The sequence below is a fragment of the Pseudogymnoascus verrucosus genome (genome assembly GCF_001662655.1).
Source record: "Pseudogymnoascus verrucosus strain UAMH 10579 unplaced genomic scaffold scaffold_34, whole genome shotgun sequence".
NCBI lineage: Eukaryota > Fungi > Ascomycota > Leotiomycetes > Thelebolales > Thelebolaceae > Pseudogymnoascus > Pseudogymnoascus verrucosus.
Window position 1 is genome coordinate 11,465 of NW_017263685.1, and position 14,518 is coordinate 25,982.

The window sequence follows — 14,518 nt, forward strand, 5'->3', positions numbered from 1 at the left end:
GGGGGGGGGGGGGGGGGTGATGATGGTAGGAGGATCGGAGATGACAGCAGTAGGGCTGATGGCAGCAGAACTAACGGCAAAGATTGGCGTCATGGCCACCCATCGACGCGTTCTCCAGGAGAGCGAATAGGAGAGGGGTCGGGGATTGTGAGGTTGACGAGCCCACTCTCAAATGCTTGATCTGAGTTCTTAGGAAGTAGACGAGTATATGTGAAGAAATATAATTCTACGGGAACAATACAGGACACCTCCTTCCTTCGAGATATCACCGTCAGTAGCGACCCCTCCCCCTCTAACAGAGACTCCTGCGCAACGCTTCTCCGGGTCACGGTTACGATGCCCCTTTCCCACAAAGATCATTGTCAAGCAACGCCTCCTCAGAATCTAACATCCATTTACTCCAAAGTCGGAACATTCTCCTTCACCGTATCCTCCAAACTCACCCATCCGGGTCGCCCGTAGTACTCGCGCAGCACCTCCGCGCCACGCTCAGTCGGCACTCCCATCCCACTGAGCTCCGCTCCAGGCAAATCGTCCACGAAATCCTTCTCGGGATACAAGCGCCTCAGGATGGCGAGGATCTGGTTCCACGTGTATGGCGCTGCGGACGCATAAATGCGCTCATTGCTAATCGACTTGCTCAGCAGCGCTGCGACGTGGATGCGTGCCGTATCCACCACATTCACATACCATCCTGTCCACATTAGCTTACTTCCAATAGTTTTTACACGAATACTCACCAGGCGGCAATGACTTCACAAACTCGACATTCGACTTGGTAGCAAAACCAGTGATCCAGCCACCCGTGCTCAGCCCGCCTGCCGGGTTCAGCGCCGGCCCGAAATTGGCATCTGGCAACACCGCATTCACCTTGAAGCTCGGCTTCTCCTTCTCGGCGAACGCCCACAACGCCTTCTCGGACTCAGCCTTGCTGGCGCTGTAGACGGCGTTGGGGTGGCTAGGTGGGAAGGGAGCAGAGGTGACGCTCCAGGCCTCGGCGATGGCAGCTTCATTCCAGGTGCTGGTAGTAACCTCGAAGGAGTGGTTATCCGGAGCGGGGTTGCCAGCGGCGACGGAGCTGGAGGTCAGAACGAAAGATTTGACGGTGGAAGAAGTGGCGGCGGAACGGAGGAGCGAAGTTACGCCGCTGATGGTGTCGGGGATGACGGCCGCGGGGTCGGCGCTGAAGGATAGGACGGAGGCGGGGTGGATTATGCCGTGTACGCCTGGGCGTGTTAGTTGGGTATTTATTCACCAGAATGAGGGGGAATTACCCTTGACGGCATCATCGAATGCCCCGTCAACTGCCATATCTGGCACCACCACGGCAGAGTATGTTCCAGCCTCGTGGCGGGAGTTGAAGACTTCGGTCGTCCAGGCGGCTTTGGCGGCGTCACGAACTGTTCCCCTTACGTGGTAACCGGCTAGGAGGACCTGGTCGACAATGTGGCTTGCGATGTAGCCATTGGCGCCGGTGACGAGGACGAGGGAGCCCTTTGGTAAGGAGGCGTCGGCGGGGGAGAGCTGAATGGTAGACATTATGAGATATTTATGGGGAAAGTGAGAGTGATAGTAGGTTGGTTGTGCTTTTGCTTATGCGAATTGATATGATGAGGTTGACACTGTGGAATGGGGAAGGTTTGATCTCTATTTATGATAATTCCAAGATGTTGGATACGCCATCATTTCTTAGAAGGTTTCCACCGAAACATCGGCCTAAGGGCAGACGATGGGAGTGTTTTGTCATCACGGTCTGGATTTGAATCATGACGGTTGTTAGGGGAAACCTGTTGGAGATATCGGGGATAACGTAGGGATTGCCAGGGAATAGCCTAGGTTTAGGGCGTTCCCTAGGGATATTGTTGGAGATACCGGAGATAACTTGGGAACTGGCAAGGAATAGTCTACTAAGTAGAGTAGATAATTCAATTGATTATTATATTACTACATATAGTATTCTGCCTTGTGATAATTGTCGACACTGCAACCCGAAGGGAACTCGTGTGAATCACCTGATTTAGGTGCAGAATATCATATTCCCAACTATTCCCCTAATAAAACCGACGTCCGTTGGTAAGTAACATCCCCATGCGGCTCCTCCAGTGGGCGCTTGGAGTTCATAGCTTAAGAAAAAAGTGGTCCTTGATCTCTCACACTGATCGGAGACTTGGTTAAGTGCATAGGCTATCAAAAACCTTGTTGCCTATGATAGTGGGCTTCCGGTTGGAGGTTCGGTCATCAACAACACAAATTGTCAGCGAAACGGGTACACTTCCACGTTTAAGCACGACATAGAAAGTACGAGGTTATGATATGATATGAGGGATAAAAATATTTGGGTTATGTTTTGAGATGGGTCCAACAGGTTTAAATGACTTAACTCGCATACACGACGTTCATTGGCAAACGGCAAAGCCAGTGTAGGGGCTAAACCGGGCTTCCGGTTGGAGGCTCGGTCATCAACCAGACGAATTGTCAGCGAAATGGACACACCCCCACGTTTGATCAGGTACGAAGTTATGATATGAGAGATAAAAGAAGATTCGGGTGTGTTTCAAGATGGATTTAACATACTAACTTGATGTCGTCGTTTGTCACGGACAGCAATTCGTGGCGCGAAATCTGAATATAGACACCATCCCATCTTTTCAACGCCCTCAGCCATATTCATTTGTGTTGCTTAGAACGAGAAACAAGAATATCACTACAATAACAATTATTATTTTCTAATTCCGAAGCTGTATTGCATGCTGTGATGTCAGCTTCGATCCTGGAAGATCATTGGAGTCTTAGCGTTACACAATGTGGGTTGGCTTCCCGCACGGGTGAGGATTTAGCAACGTCGTAGCGTTTGAGGTGATTAACGGCCAGGTCTTTGCTTCATTCGAATTAAGCACCGTATATGCCGCCTACGATTATTAATGGCCAAAATTCGCCTTCTGGCTTCTATGATTGGGTTTATGCGGGCGACGGTGACAGTGAGAGACATATGGGGCTGCGAGGATATTGAGGACATACAGGAAGCGGACAAGGGTTGGCCAGGGATGGTGGTTCCTTAACACGGTCATTCGTTTGATAGCATGATACCCAACCCCGGGAATCATTTGCCCATTCAAGCTGAACATTTAAACATTTGAATAATTCGTAATAGTAATACACCTCCACATATACGCTTCTAAATATGGTATTTGAAATCCAACTCCCAGTCTCCTGTCTTCACCTTCCTCGTATCCTCAATCTCGCCACTTGCAATCTTCGCCTTCTTGGCCGTGCACCTCTTGATATAAACGGCCTTGCCCACAATCAACACTTGCGATAAACAGAGGATACCCAACGAGAATCCGTGGCCCAACTTATAGGGTGCTTTTCTGTAGATTTGTCCAGCCACAACTCCGGCAACATTACCCATCGACTGTTGCATGCCAATAGCGGTTGCGCGGCGGTAATGAGGCGCAATGTTTACGTTGAGCCATGCAACGTTGAGACCTGGGCCTGTGTAGACGGCAATGGCGCACAAGAAGGTGGCGAAGAACTTGACGCTGTTGTTGGATACGAATAGAAGGAGGAGGTAGCCGATGATGCCGAAGATGTTGGCAAAGAAGATAAACTGCGACATATTAGAAATGCCAACAATGAAGGAGTGGCCGACTTACTGGACTACGGAGAGTCATCTTGTCAGAGATGTAGGCGAAACTCATGAAGCAGAGACCACCGAAAATGTAAACGGGGATTGTGAGGTATTGAGTCTGGAGTGTCGAATGCCCCATCTCCTTGAGAATGGCTGGCAAGAAGGTGCTGAAGCCATACAGAAGGATGTCTTGGCAAAATTGAATGGCGCCGCTGTTATATGGTCAGTCTATGTTGCCTCTGTATAGTTCCGTACAAACTCACCTGACATAAACCTTTGGATCTGTGGCGGCTATTTTAACCTCATCCCAACTAAAGTCCTGGCTACCGCTGTAGGCCTTGTTTCTCTCATATCGGATAGCCATAAACTCCTTCTGCTCCTTGCTCAAGAAGTAGGCATTTCCTGGATCGTTTGGGAGACCGAAGAACACAACTACAGCGCAGACCACACTGAACAGACCCTCGATAATATAGATCCATCTGTAATAAAATATCAGTGACAGCCCATTGCGCAAGAAAGCTCGACTAACCTCCACCCTTCAAAGCCGCCAAGGCCATCCATGAACAGGATGACATATGCAAGGAGACCACCGAAAGCACCAGAAAGCGCGGCGCAGACAAACAAGTACGAAACACGCTTTGCTTGCTCATCTCTCTGATAGACCATCGTCAAGTACAGATTCAAACTGGGAAACAGACCAGCTTCGCAGGCGCCGAGAATCAATCGCGTAGCGTATAAAGAAGCAACGTTGTGAATGAATCCCGAGAAGATGGTGGCGAGTGACCAGATAACACACAGCCCGGTAATAACATAACGAGGCGTCAATTTCTTCAAGAGGAGAGCAGATGGCGTCTCAAATGTAACGTAGGTGGCATAGAAGATGGATACAGCGATGGAGAACTGCGAGGGACTTGCACCAATGGTCTCTGGCATACCAGCTACCCCGACATTGCCTGGCTTAAGTCAGAAAGGGGTAATTTCAAGGCCTTCAAGGAAACACACCAATGTTTGAACGATCCAAAAAGCAGCAAAGGTAGACGAGCATAATGACTGGAATAAGACATAAGTCTAGCTTTGCCAGCAGCTTGACCTGCTTGGCTGGGTCGATGTAGTGGTCATCGCGGGATTCGACCTGGCTATCGGAAACCTTTGTTTCGAGGGGCAATTCCTTTTCCTCGATGGAACCCATATTCAATGGTATGATGAATGGGCGAGCGAGTGTAGAGTCAATGGTATTCAAAGAATGATAGACTGTTCGTGGCAAAGTTGATGATATTTGTCACGCCAACCGTTGGCTAGACCTTGTCATATATAAGAGTTTGCGGAGGAAATGATAAAGAAAAGGATCGCCATGCTTTCCCCCACAATTCCCCGCAAATCTCCACATCTCTCCATGCGCCTCCCTATCTCGTGGTTGAGTTATCTCTTTCTAGAGGTTTTTCGGGCCCGCCCTAACAAGAGATCGGGATCTCATACCGAGCCTTATCGCCACTCTAACGCTAGTCTGATATCGACTAAACCATGTCGATCAGGAACAGAAGATTGGCTAAAATATAACGTGGCAGTATTGATTGGCCGAAATTTTTACATTTGCGGGGTTCAACGTCATGCGTACCTTATCGCGTCGCGGACCTTTTTCCGTCGTGGCAAGGCTGTTCGTAGTCGGCGCCGACAGAGGAGACTATCACGGTAACTCGGTTGAAGAGGCATGATCACTGGGGGAATCACCATCAAAGTTTACATTGCTCATCCCTAGGCCGAACCGCCACTCTCGGCCTACAATGCCCGTCGATATCTCAAGGAGCCATCGATCGGAATGTCATCTATACCAGAGTCGGGGGGGCACATAAGGCGGGCACCCATCGCGTGAGGTCTTTCCAGGAACGTTTTGCTTGACACATACTGAGTCGTAGCAGCTGCAATAGATGTAGAAAACGAAAGACGAAATGTCTGGGTGGAGTTCCTTGCAGAACTTGCGCCATATCAAGACAAGATTGTATCTATCCAAACTCGCAGAAGAAGGTGTTGGTCTCGGAAGGGTGGGTGTCTTCATTTCCATCTCTAGCGTTCAGTTATGCTGAACTTTAATAGTTACCTCCTTGACCTAGAGGCTCGAATCAAAGCGTATGAGACCAAGGCCGAAGAAGCCTCAGTGACTCCAAGCTCTGTCGCTGCCACATCTGAAATACTGGATGCCGAAAGCGTTACCGCGGAATCCTCTGCTCCTCTTCAACTTACCATCAGTCGTGACACTGACAAGGATGATATTGATAAGAACCCACTGATTGAAGGGACGGCGCATCTTGTGCTGAGCCCCGGAGGAGGAGAGCGCCGTAAGTACTGCAGCACAATATATGAGAATAAGGCTTATAATATACTAGAGTATCTCGGGGATTCGTCGTCCACAAGTCTTGGATTGAGGTTCCAGGACTTTATTAAAACCTTTCAGTCAGAACTCAATAACGTAGTCGAGTTCGATGCGCCCACCCAAAGCCGTACGAATTTCTCCATTCGTCGTAATTCGTTTCAGGACGGCCAGCCCAAGATCTCGCTGCCTCCTTTCGCATTCGCAAAGCGTCTCTATGCCGCACAGTATGCCTATCTTGGGACCATCTTCTCCTTCACAGATATGGATCTGTTCGAAGAGAGCCTGCGTGAAATATATGATAGGCCGGTGGATGTATCCGACAAGGATGATTGCCTTGTCTATTGCGAAGTACTGCTCACGTTGGCCTTTGGTCAAATGTACTCTGTCAATCAATGGACAAGCAACGATGGACCTCCTGGATTTGAGTATTTTCAACAAGCAATGCAGCTGCTTCCGGGTCTTCATGAGCAAGGATCTGTGACATTCATCAAAGTTCTATCCCTGGTTGGATATTTCTTCCAGAATCTGAATCGTCGAGACGCAGCATTTCTCTATGTAAGCCACAGCCCCCTTTCGTGTAGTACTGGCTAATATAGACAGATTGGCTTGGCATTGCGTATGGCCATATCAATGGGGTTACATCAGGAAGTCCCCGATCAGAATCTCGACGACAGGGCTCGAGAACATCGGCGGCGACTGTGGTGGTCTGTGTACAGCATGGATAGGTAGGAAGACTGTCAGGTTGTTAAATGCCTGCTAATATTCCCAGGATTCTTTGTGTCAAATCTGGCAACCCATTGACAATTGCCGACCAGGACATTGGAGTTCTGCCTCCGTCAAGACTGGTAAGTTTCAAATTCACACACAAAACCCTTACTAACCAAATCAGCCCGACGAACCTGAAATGTGCCCAGCTACCGTCCTGTTACATTATACAGAGCTGTCACGAATACTAGGAAAGATAATGATAAGTAAGTTATCCTTGGCTCTCGGAAGTACGAAACTAACTATGAAAGATCTATATCGAAGGACACGCACAGAAAACTACAGTCTTGTCAGCTCTGTACAGGCCATTCTTACTGACTTGTCGAATTGGCACACAAACCTTCCTCAGGTGCTTCATTTTGACTTTACTAAACTTGACAAGGAAATCTCTCGTGAGGCGGTTTCGATATATCTACACTATTCGCAGTGTATTAATATGACTGCTCGGCCGCTTGTATTCCACGTTGTTCGAAGCCAGCTTCAAAGCAAAGAATCAAAAAACCACACAAGCGATTGGAACACTGGACTGTCTCCAACTACAATAGCAGTCATTGATACCTGCATTTCAGCAGCACGGAATAGTATTGCAATCATGTCTACAGCTTCCAAACAGAATCTGATAGGTAAGACATGCAAGTCGCATTCTGAATTACACAATCTAACATAACTAGCAACGTACGGCTACATGGATGGCGAACACGCTTTCTCGGCGGCAATCATCCTCGTCATGGTCAATATCGCCTTCCCGTACAACGCCCGAGACCGCGCTGCCATGAATATGGCGTTAGAGGTCCTGAATGGAATTGCCGACAAGGGCAATGCGCATATCAAATCATTGCATCGACTTCTGCTTAGCTTATACCCTATGACGAGATTGGAGAATTCCGATGAGTCTGTGATCCAGAAACAAGCTCCAGAAGCTCTTGCACCACAACCAGATCCATTCGCAGCATTCTTGTCGCAGATAGATGGCGACAACGCCAACGCTGGCATATTTTCCAACATAGATACGAATTTGTTTGAGGCAGCTGGCGCGGGAGACGAAAGGATTTGGGAGGAGGGGTTTGAATTTTTTGATGCGAATATGGATTTTGATTGGACACAGTGGAACAGCTAAATCTTCTCGACGACATCATCTTCCATCACATCTATCACTAACATATGCCCTGGGGCATGTCCCATCACTCGACCCGGCAATTGCGCCTTCATAACCGCAAGCTGGGGCGTAACACCACATCCCCAGAATACTGGTACAATCTCGTCGTCCGCTGGGTCAAGATCCAGCGGCATATCACCAAACTCGGGTGCATTGATATCTTTGATCCCCAACTTCTCCACCGCATCCCAGCCCCATGCAACAGGCTCGCCATGGGTGCTTACATACGGCCTCGTCAGCTCCCGAACCTTCTCGACATCCGCCCTCCTGTACGGCCGCATGCTGACCACGTAAGTTCCGCCAGTAAACACGCCCGCAGCGCAGAGCGGTATATTCGTCGCATACATGGGGACATTGCGGCCCATGGCCGTATGCCTCGGCGGCAGACCAGCTGCTGTCAAGGCGGCCTCAAAACTGTAGCTGCAGCCTATAAGGAATGCGACGTGGTCATCCGTCCACTCCTTAGCAATATCTGAGCAGTGTGACTTGACCAGCTTGCCATCGTCATATACCATGTATAATGGGACGTCTGTGCAAATATCAAGCGCTGACGCGATCGCGGCATCAGAGATTCCAGGCAAGTGAGACTTCAGGGCCGTGGCGGACCCTGGTGTGCGTGAAGAGGCGAGTAGTGGGCATGGGACTGGGTTGCGATGACACAGAAGCAGAAAGTCGGATGCGAAGCGGGAGGGTAGGATAATTAAGTTTGCTTGCAGATATTTAGGGGCGAGACCTGATGTCAGGGTTATTTTATTGTTGCGAGCGAGGAGGCGGGTTGAAAGAGCTGCATTATTGCCGGATTCGATCATTTTGAGGGTGAAGAAACAATATGCACGTAGCTTTCAATACAAAGTCCTGTCAAAGCATATATACATAACTATGCCGAGAAGTTAGGATATCCACATCTCCTCTCCCCGTCTATGCCTCCGCTGCCGGCCCCATGGCACCGGACTCTTTCCGCTGAATCGCACGAGACAGTATACAAATTTTGGCTTAATCATTTATCATTTGCGGGGATAAAAGTGCGGGTCAGGAACGCCCGAGGAAAATCTACTCCAGTTTTTTATTCCGCTGTGATGGTTGTTATACCCCGTCCGCCCTTCCATGGTACGCGGCCGGCCGGAGACCGTGCCGCCCTAGCGCGATCGGCTTCAGATCCCGATCGTAAATGTCCACCTCGTCATGCATTTGACCCCTCCGATGGGATATGCCCACGTTCTCCCCGCAATTCAACTGCCAAAGAAGAACTCGTTTGTAACCGGAAGCAACTGTAAGTGTAGTATTCGCCCGTTTCGTGGGTCTCTTGTGGCAACCCGGTATCAGGATCCGATCATATGGTGCCGGAAGTTATGTTGCCGGAGCTTGCGTGCTGATGGTGACCTTAGGTGATTAGTTATAACTTAGCCTCTCCCCCCGCACCCCATATTTCAGTACATGCCATTAAATCTTGTTTTCTTGTACTCTCTTTGATTGTTCTGCCCGACTGTTTTTTAGATTCCATATTATACCCCTCAACATGACAGTGGGACAACACCAGCCAGCGGCCGGAAGGCTACGGATATCCATCGATCGCGGTGGAACTTTCACCGATGTCCACGCCTCGGTGCCTGGCCGCAGCGACATTATCTTGAAGCTGTTGTCCGTCGACCCTGGAAACTACCAAGATGCCCCAACCGAAGGCATCAGGCGAGTTCTCGAAATCGCGACAGGCAGGACCCTGCCCCGCGGCGAGTTGCTCGACTTAACCCCAATCGAGTCCCTGAGAATGGGAACGACGGTTGCTACCAACGCATTATTAGAGAGAAAGGGTGCTCGCTCAGCACTCCTCATCACACGCGGATTCAAGGATCTGCTGGTCATTGGAAACCAATCACGACCAAACATCTTCGATCTCTCAGTCTCAAAACCAGACGTGCTGTCTGAAAAGGTTGTTGAGATTGACGAGCGCATCACACTCGAGGGATATGCCGAGAACCAAAACCCCGAACCTATTGAGGAGTCGGAAGATGTTGTTCGAGGAATTACTGGGGAGCATGTGCGAATTATCACCAAGCCGGATATGGAGGCTGTAAATGCACAGCTGCTCCAGTTGAAGGAAGAGGGATACAGGTCGATATCGGTTGTCCTACTTCACTCATATACCTACCCCCATCACGAAAATTTGATCGGGAACGCAGCTGTAAAGATGGGCTTCTCAGTTGCCTTATCATCGGCCCTACAGCCTATGATCAAGGTTGTTCCCCGTGGAATGAGCGCCACGGCAGATGCATACCTCACACCAGTTATCAAAAACTACATCGACTCGATCTCTTCAAACTTCCAAGGCGGTCTTGCCTCGAAGACCACCCGAGTCGAGTTCATGCAGTCGGATGGTGGCCTTGTTGATTTCCGCAAATTTAGCGGACTGAAGGCGATCTTGTCTGGTCCAGCTGGTGGTGTTGTTGGCTATGCCCAAACTTCATACGATGCTGCCGAGAAGGTTCCTGTTATTGGCTTCGATATGGGAGGAACTTCGACTGATGTGTCGAGATATTCGGGCACATACGACCACGTATTTGAGACCACAACAGCTGGCGTGTCTATTCAATCGCCACAATTAGATATCAACACCGTTGCAGCAGGCGGTGGATCCATGCTCTTCTGGAAGAACGGCCTGTTCGTTGTTGGCCCCGAGTCCGCATCAGCCCACCCTGGGCCGGCATGCTACAGAAAGGGCGGACCTCTTACAGTCACCGATGCCAATCTCTTCCTAGGCAGACTCCTACCCGAGTACTTCCCAAAAATCTTCGGCCCCAACGAAAACGAGCCTCTTGATGTGGCTATCACGGGAGAAAAGTTTGCTGAACTTACTGCCGTTATCAACGAGGAACAGAAGTCAAACGGACGCATCGAATTTACCCCTGAGGAGGTCGCTCTCGGTTTCTTGAATGTTGCCGATGAGTCTATGTCGCGCCCTATCCGAGCATTGACTGAGGCTCGTGGCCACAACACTGCGGTTCACAACCTTGCTTGCTTTGGTGGTGCTGGTGGCCAGCATGCATGCTCTGTGGCTGCTGTTCTTGGTATTTCCAGAATCATCATTCACAAATACTCTTCTATCCTCTCTGCTTACGGAATGGCATTGGCGGATGTGGTCAACGAGGTTCAACAGCCTGCTGCTGATGTTTTCAACGACACAACTCAAGACATGTTCCAGTCGAAGCTAGAGGCGCTTGTTAAGCAGTCCACAGAAGACCTAGAGTCTCAAGGATTTGCAGGCAAGGATATCCACCATGAGCTGTATCTGAATATGCGTCATGCTGGTACAAGCACCTCTTTCATGATCCTCAAGGGTGGGGATTGGAACTTTGCTTCCGAGTTTGAGAAGAGGCATCTGATAGAATTCGGCTTCTTGACAAAGGATAAGGCTATTCTTGTCGACGATATTCGTGTCAGGAGCACTGGTTCTTCATCTCACGGGAAGGAGAAGAGCCCTTACATGCAGGTGAGTCAAAGTATCCCTTCGAAGACGAACTAGCTAATAGATACGTAGATGAAAGAAGTTGTGCCAAAGAAGGTTTCCGAACAGAAGAGCCAAGGAATTTCCAAGGTTTACTTCGGTTCATCCAAAGGATCCGTCGACACTCCCATCTACAAGCTTGAGGATCTTGAGGTTGGCTCACAGATTAAGGGCCCTGCAATGATTATTGATAAGACTCAAACCATTGTCCTTGTTCCCGAAGCTGTGGCGAATATCCTCGAACGATGCGTATTGATCGATCTGAAGGAGAAGCCAAATGTTGATGTTACTTTCGAATCTATGGATACGAGCATCAACCCTATCCAGCTGTCCATTTTCGGCAACAGATTCATGTCGATTGCTGAGCAGATGGGACGAACTCTCCAAAAGACCTCCGTTTCCACCAACATCAAGGAGCGTCTCGACTTTTCTTGCGCGTTATTCTCTCCTGATGGAGGCCTGGTCGCCAATGCACCCCACGTTCCAGTGCATCTTGGCTCCATGCAATTTGCCGTCCGATACCAACACAAGTACTGGGCTGGAAAGCTCGTGGAAGGCGATGTTCTCGTCTCAAACCACCCAACATGTGGAGGAACTCATTTGCCAGATATTACTGTCATTACACCCGTATTTGAGAATGGCGAGATTGTCTTTTACGTTGCATCCAGAGGACACCACGCAGATATCGGTGGTTCCCTCCCTGGATCGATGCCTCCGACTAGCAACCAGCTGTGGCAGGAGGGTGCTGCCATTGAGGCAGAGAAGCTCGTTAGCGGTGGTCATTTCAACGAGGAGAGAATGATTGAGTTGCTCCTGAAGGAGCCCGCCAAGTTCGAAGGCTGCTCAGGAACTAGATGCCTCCAAGACAACCTGTCTGACTTGCGCGCCCAGGTAGCAGCAAACCAGAGAGGAATCTCGCTCATCAATGGCCTGATCAAGGAGTACGGCTTGAAGTGCGTCCACAACTACATGTACGCGATCCAAAGCACGGCCGAAATCGCTGTCCGCGAGCTCCTCAAATCGACCTCAGAGAACCTCGGTTCTGTGTTGGAAGCAGTAGATTGCATGGATGACGGAACTCCAATCGCGTTGAAGGTCACCATCGACGCCGCCAAGGGCGAGGCCATCTTCGACTTCGCCGGAACTGGCAGTGAAGTATTCGGCAACACCAATGCCCCTACTGCGATCACACACTCCGCAATCATCTACTGTCTACGTGCGCTCATCAAATCCGATATCCCGCTCAACCAGGGCTGCCTGAACCCGATTGACATCCGCATCCCCGCCCACTCTCTCCTGTCGCCATCGAAGACCGCTGGCGTTGTGGGTGGAAACGTGCTCACCTCCCAGCGTATCACCGACGTCATCCTGAAGGCTTTCCGCGCCTGCGCCGCCTCGCAGGGCTGCTGCAACAACCTGACCTTTGGCACAGGCGGCAAGGGAGAGGACGGAAACCACGTCGACGGCTTCGGTTACTACGAGACAATTGCAGGTGGTGTTGGTGCCGGCCCTACTTGGGACGGACAGAGCGGTCTGCACACCCACATGACGAACACGCGTATCACGGACCCGGAGATCTTCGAGAAGCGATACCCATGTATCCTGCGCGAGTTCTCGCTGAGAGAGGGCTCTGGTGGCGTCGGTCTGCACCGCGGTGGCGATGGCGTAGTTCGCGATATCGAGTTCCTGGTCCCGGTTCAGTGCTCTATTCTGTCTGAGCGCCGCAGTCATCGCCCGTACGGGTTGGAGGGCGGCGGGCCGGGTGCTCTGGGCAGGAATGACTGGGTTAGGCAAGGCGAGGATGGCGAGAGCAGAGTCAACCTTGGAGGAAAGGCAACGGTCAAGATGGCCAAGGGTGATAGGATCGTGATTAACACGCCAGGTGGTGGTGCTTGGGGGTCTGAGACTGCAGAGAAGGTCAAGACGAATGGTGTTCAGAAGGAGGTATTCGTCGCGAAGGGGTCGGTCGATCGTTATAAGACGAGACAGGAGACGAATTAAAGCGTGCAATTATTTTATTATAATATAACTTAGAAATATATCCCATTTTGTAAAATTTCCCAAATAGGCTCTAAGGTCGTAGGAGACTGTGATACATATTAAAGATGCGAGAGCATGTCATAGTGAAATATTATAAGAGGACCTTTATATATCCTGATTGTGAATAATCAAAAGTTGTTCGTCTAATGTGAGTCTATTATTACGGGGGTGAAGGAGGGGGTTTATAGTGAAGGGAATAAAATACGGTTTCTAGTATAATAACATTTCACAACAGTTCTATATTGAGATACTGCCCGATCAGAGAAATGGTAAGTCTGCTTGTGTCGTGTCATCGAATCTTTTAACAGGTGTATGACTGAGTCTTCTTCGAAAAATCGAGGCCGCCTTTGACACCGGCGACATAGTCTTTGTCCTAGACAAGCCGGCCCTGGGAGGGGATATTGTATGGAGGTGTATACTACTTAACCAGGATAATGCATCACACGAGTATATGAAGCCTGGAAAGTGGAGGGAGCTTGACGGGAAGGGAGTCAGATGTCTGGTAGCTGTCACCCATTTGCCGCCTGCTCCTGTCGTTACTCCCTGTCACCGTTTACCTGCTGCTGTCGTTACACCGTTCTCGTCGCTCTCGGCTGCCGATGCCCACTACTATCAACAAGGCCATTTGCCACGGCTGGCCCGGATCTGTCTGTCGAGAACTTTATCATCCATAGATCGCAGTCCTATCATTATATATCTGTTTTGCGTCTGTCCGAAGTCCCATCATGGCAAGCGTCGATCGGTCGAGAGCGTCGACAATATATCATCTCTATACAGCCTCGCCTGACTCCCGGACGGCATCCACAACAAGTCGATTCCCCGCCAGCTGAGCATCCTGAAAAGTCCTCAACTCTTCTTTTGTGCTCTTATCACACGCTCAGGTGTGGCTTCTTGTGAGAAGGCATCGCCGAAATACTCGAATGTTTCTCCTCGACTCAGAGTCCAACACTACTCAACCATCCCTAGCACACACAACACCTCATGGGCCGAAAAGCATAAAATAATGTCATTTTCGTTTCTTCTATGTGTACATAAATGTAGATAAAAACGTGTTGTAGCAAC

At 49.9% G+C, this 14,518-nt stretch overlaps 5 protein-coding genes across 5 annotated transcripts; 2 read left to right on the forward strand and 3 right to left on the reverse strand.

Annotated features, from left to right (window-relative positions):
* Positions 1-247: 247 nt before the first annotated feature.
* VE01_07427 (uncharacterized protein) lies at positions 248-1,772 on the reverse strand. Its single transcript, XM_018276862.2, has 3 exons — positions 1,275-1,772; positions 741-1,226; positions 248-694 (listed from the first exon to the last, which is right to left on the reverse strand). The coding sequence occupies exons 1-3, from the start codon at positions 1,537-1,539 to the stop codon at positions 396-398; spliced, it is 1,050 nt and encodes a 349-aa protein (XP_018128746.1). The 5' UTR covers positions 1,540-1,772; the 3' UTR covers positions 248-395.
* A 1,335-nt stretch (positions 1,773-3,107) lies between these two features.
* On the reverse strand, positions 3,108-5,040 carry VE01_07428 (uncharacterized protein). The gene is made up of 5 exons (XM_018276863.2): positions 4,631-5,040; positions 4,158-4,581; positions 3,892-4,107; positions 3,654-3,840; positions 3,108-3,607 (listed from the first exon to the last, which is right to left on the reverse strand). The coding sequence occupies exons 1-5, from the start codon at positions 4,815-4,817 to the stop codon at positions 3,176-3,178; spliced, it is 1,446 nt and encodes a 481-aa protein (XP_018128744.1). The 5' UTR covers positions 4,818-5,040; the 3' UTR covers positions 3,108-3,175.
* Positions 5,041-5,208: 168 nt separating this feature from the next.
* Positions 5,209-8,775, forward strand: PUT3_2 (Transcriptional activator). Its single transcript, XM_018276864.2, has 9 exons — positions 5,209-5,494; positions 5,545-5,667; positions 5,720-5,961; positions 6,010-6,551; positions 6,597-6,721; positions 6,766-6,841; positions 6,886-6,967; positions 7,013-7,384; positions 7,433-8,775. The coding sequence occupies exons 1-9, from the start codon at positions 5,445-5,447 to the stop codon at positions 7,876-7,878; spliced, it is 2,058 nt and encodes a 685-aa protein (XP_018128748.2). The 5' UTR covers positions 5,209-5,444; the 3' UTR covers positions 7,879-8,775.
* On the reverse strand, positions 7,913-8,726 carry VE01_07430 (uncharacterized protein; the record flags this gene model as incomplete). The annotated part of the gene is made up of 2 exons (XM_018276865.1): positions 7,913-7,915; positions 7,974-8,726. The coding sequence occupies 2 exons, from the start codon at positions 8,724-8,726 to the stop codon at positions 7,913-7,915; spliced, it is 756 nt and encodes a 251-aa protein (XP_018128755.1).
* Positions 8,776-9,090: 315 nt separating the features above from the next.
* VE01_07431 (uncharacterized protein) lies at positions 9,091-13,499 on the forward strand. Its single transcript, XM_018276866.2, has 3 exons — positions 9,091-9,187; positions 9,303-11,401; positions 11,450-13,499. The coding sequence occupies exons 2-3, from the start codon at positions 9,434-9,436 to the stop codon at positions 13,415-13,417; spliced, it is 3,936 nt and encodes a 1,311-aa protein (XP_018128754.1). The 5' UTR covers positions 9,091-9,187; positions 9,303-9,433; the 3' UTR covers positions 13,418-13,499.
* Positions 13,500-14,518: the final 1,019 nt, after the last annotated feature.

Bases quoted from the DNA above. Each gene is read 5' to 3' on its own strand.
- VE01_07428 (XM_018276863.2), bottom strand. From the start codon at position 4,817: ATGGGTTCCATCGAGGAAAAGGAATTGCCCCTCGAAACAAAGGTTTCC. The intron at 4,108-4,157 runs GTTAGTCGAGCT...ATTTTATTACAG, and splicing joins GGCGGCTTTGAAGGGTGGAG to ATGGATCTATATTATCGAGG. The intron at 3,841-3,891 runs GTGAGTTTGTAC...ACCATATAACAG, and splicing joins GATCCAAAGGTTTATGTCAG to CGGCGCCATTCAATTTTGCC.
- VE01_07427 (XM_018276862.2), bottom strand. From the start codon at position 1,539: ATGTCTACCATTCAGCTCTCCCCCGCCGACGCCTCCTTACCAAAGGGC. The intron at 1,227-1,274 runs GTAATTCCCCCT...TAACACGCCCAG, and splicing joins ATTCGATGATGCCGTCAAGG to GCGTACACGGCATAATCCAC. The intron at 695-740 runs GTGAGTATTCGT...TAATGTGGACAG, and splicing joins TGTGAAGTCATTGCCGCCTG to GATGGTATGTGAATGTGGTG.
- VE01_07431 (XM_018276866.2), top strand. From the start codon at position 9,434: ATGACAGTGGGACAACACCAGCCAGCGGCCGGAAGGCTACGGATATCC. The intron at 11,402-11,449 runs GTGAGTCAAAGT...ATAGATACGTAG, and splicing joins AGAAGAGCCCTTACATGCAG to ATGAAAGAAGTTGTGCCAAA.
- PUT3_2 (XM_018276864.2), top strand. From the start codon at position 5,445: ATGTCATCTATACCAGAGTCGGGGGGGCACATAAGGCGGGCACCCATC. The intron at 5,668-5,719 runs GTGGGTGTCTTC...GAACTTTAATAG, and splicing joins AAGGTGTTGGTCTCGGAAGG to TTACCTCCTTGACCTAGAGG. The intron at 6,968-7,012 runs GTAAGTTATCCT...TAACTATGAAAG, and splicing joins ACTAGGAAAGATAATGATAA to ATCTATATCGAAGGACACGC.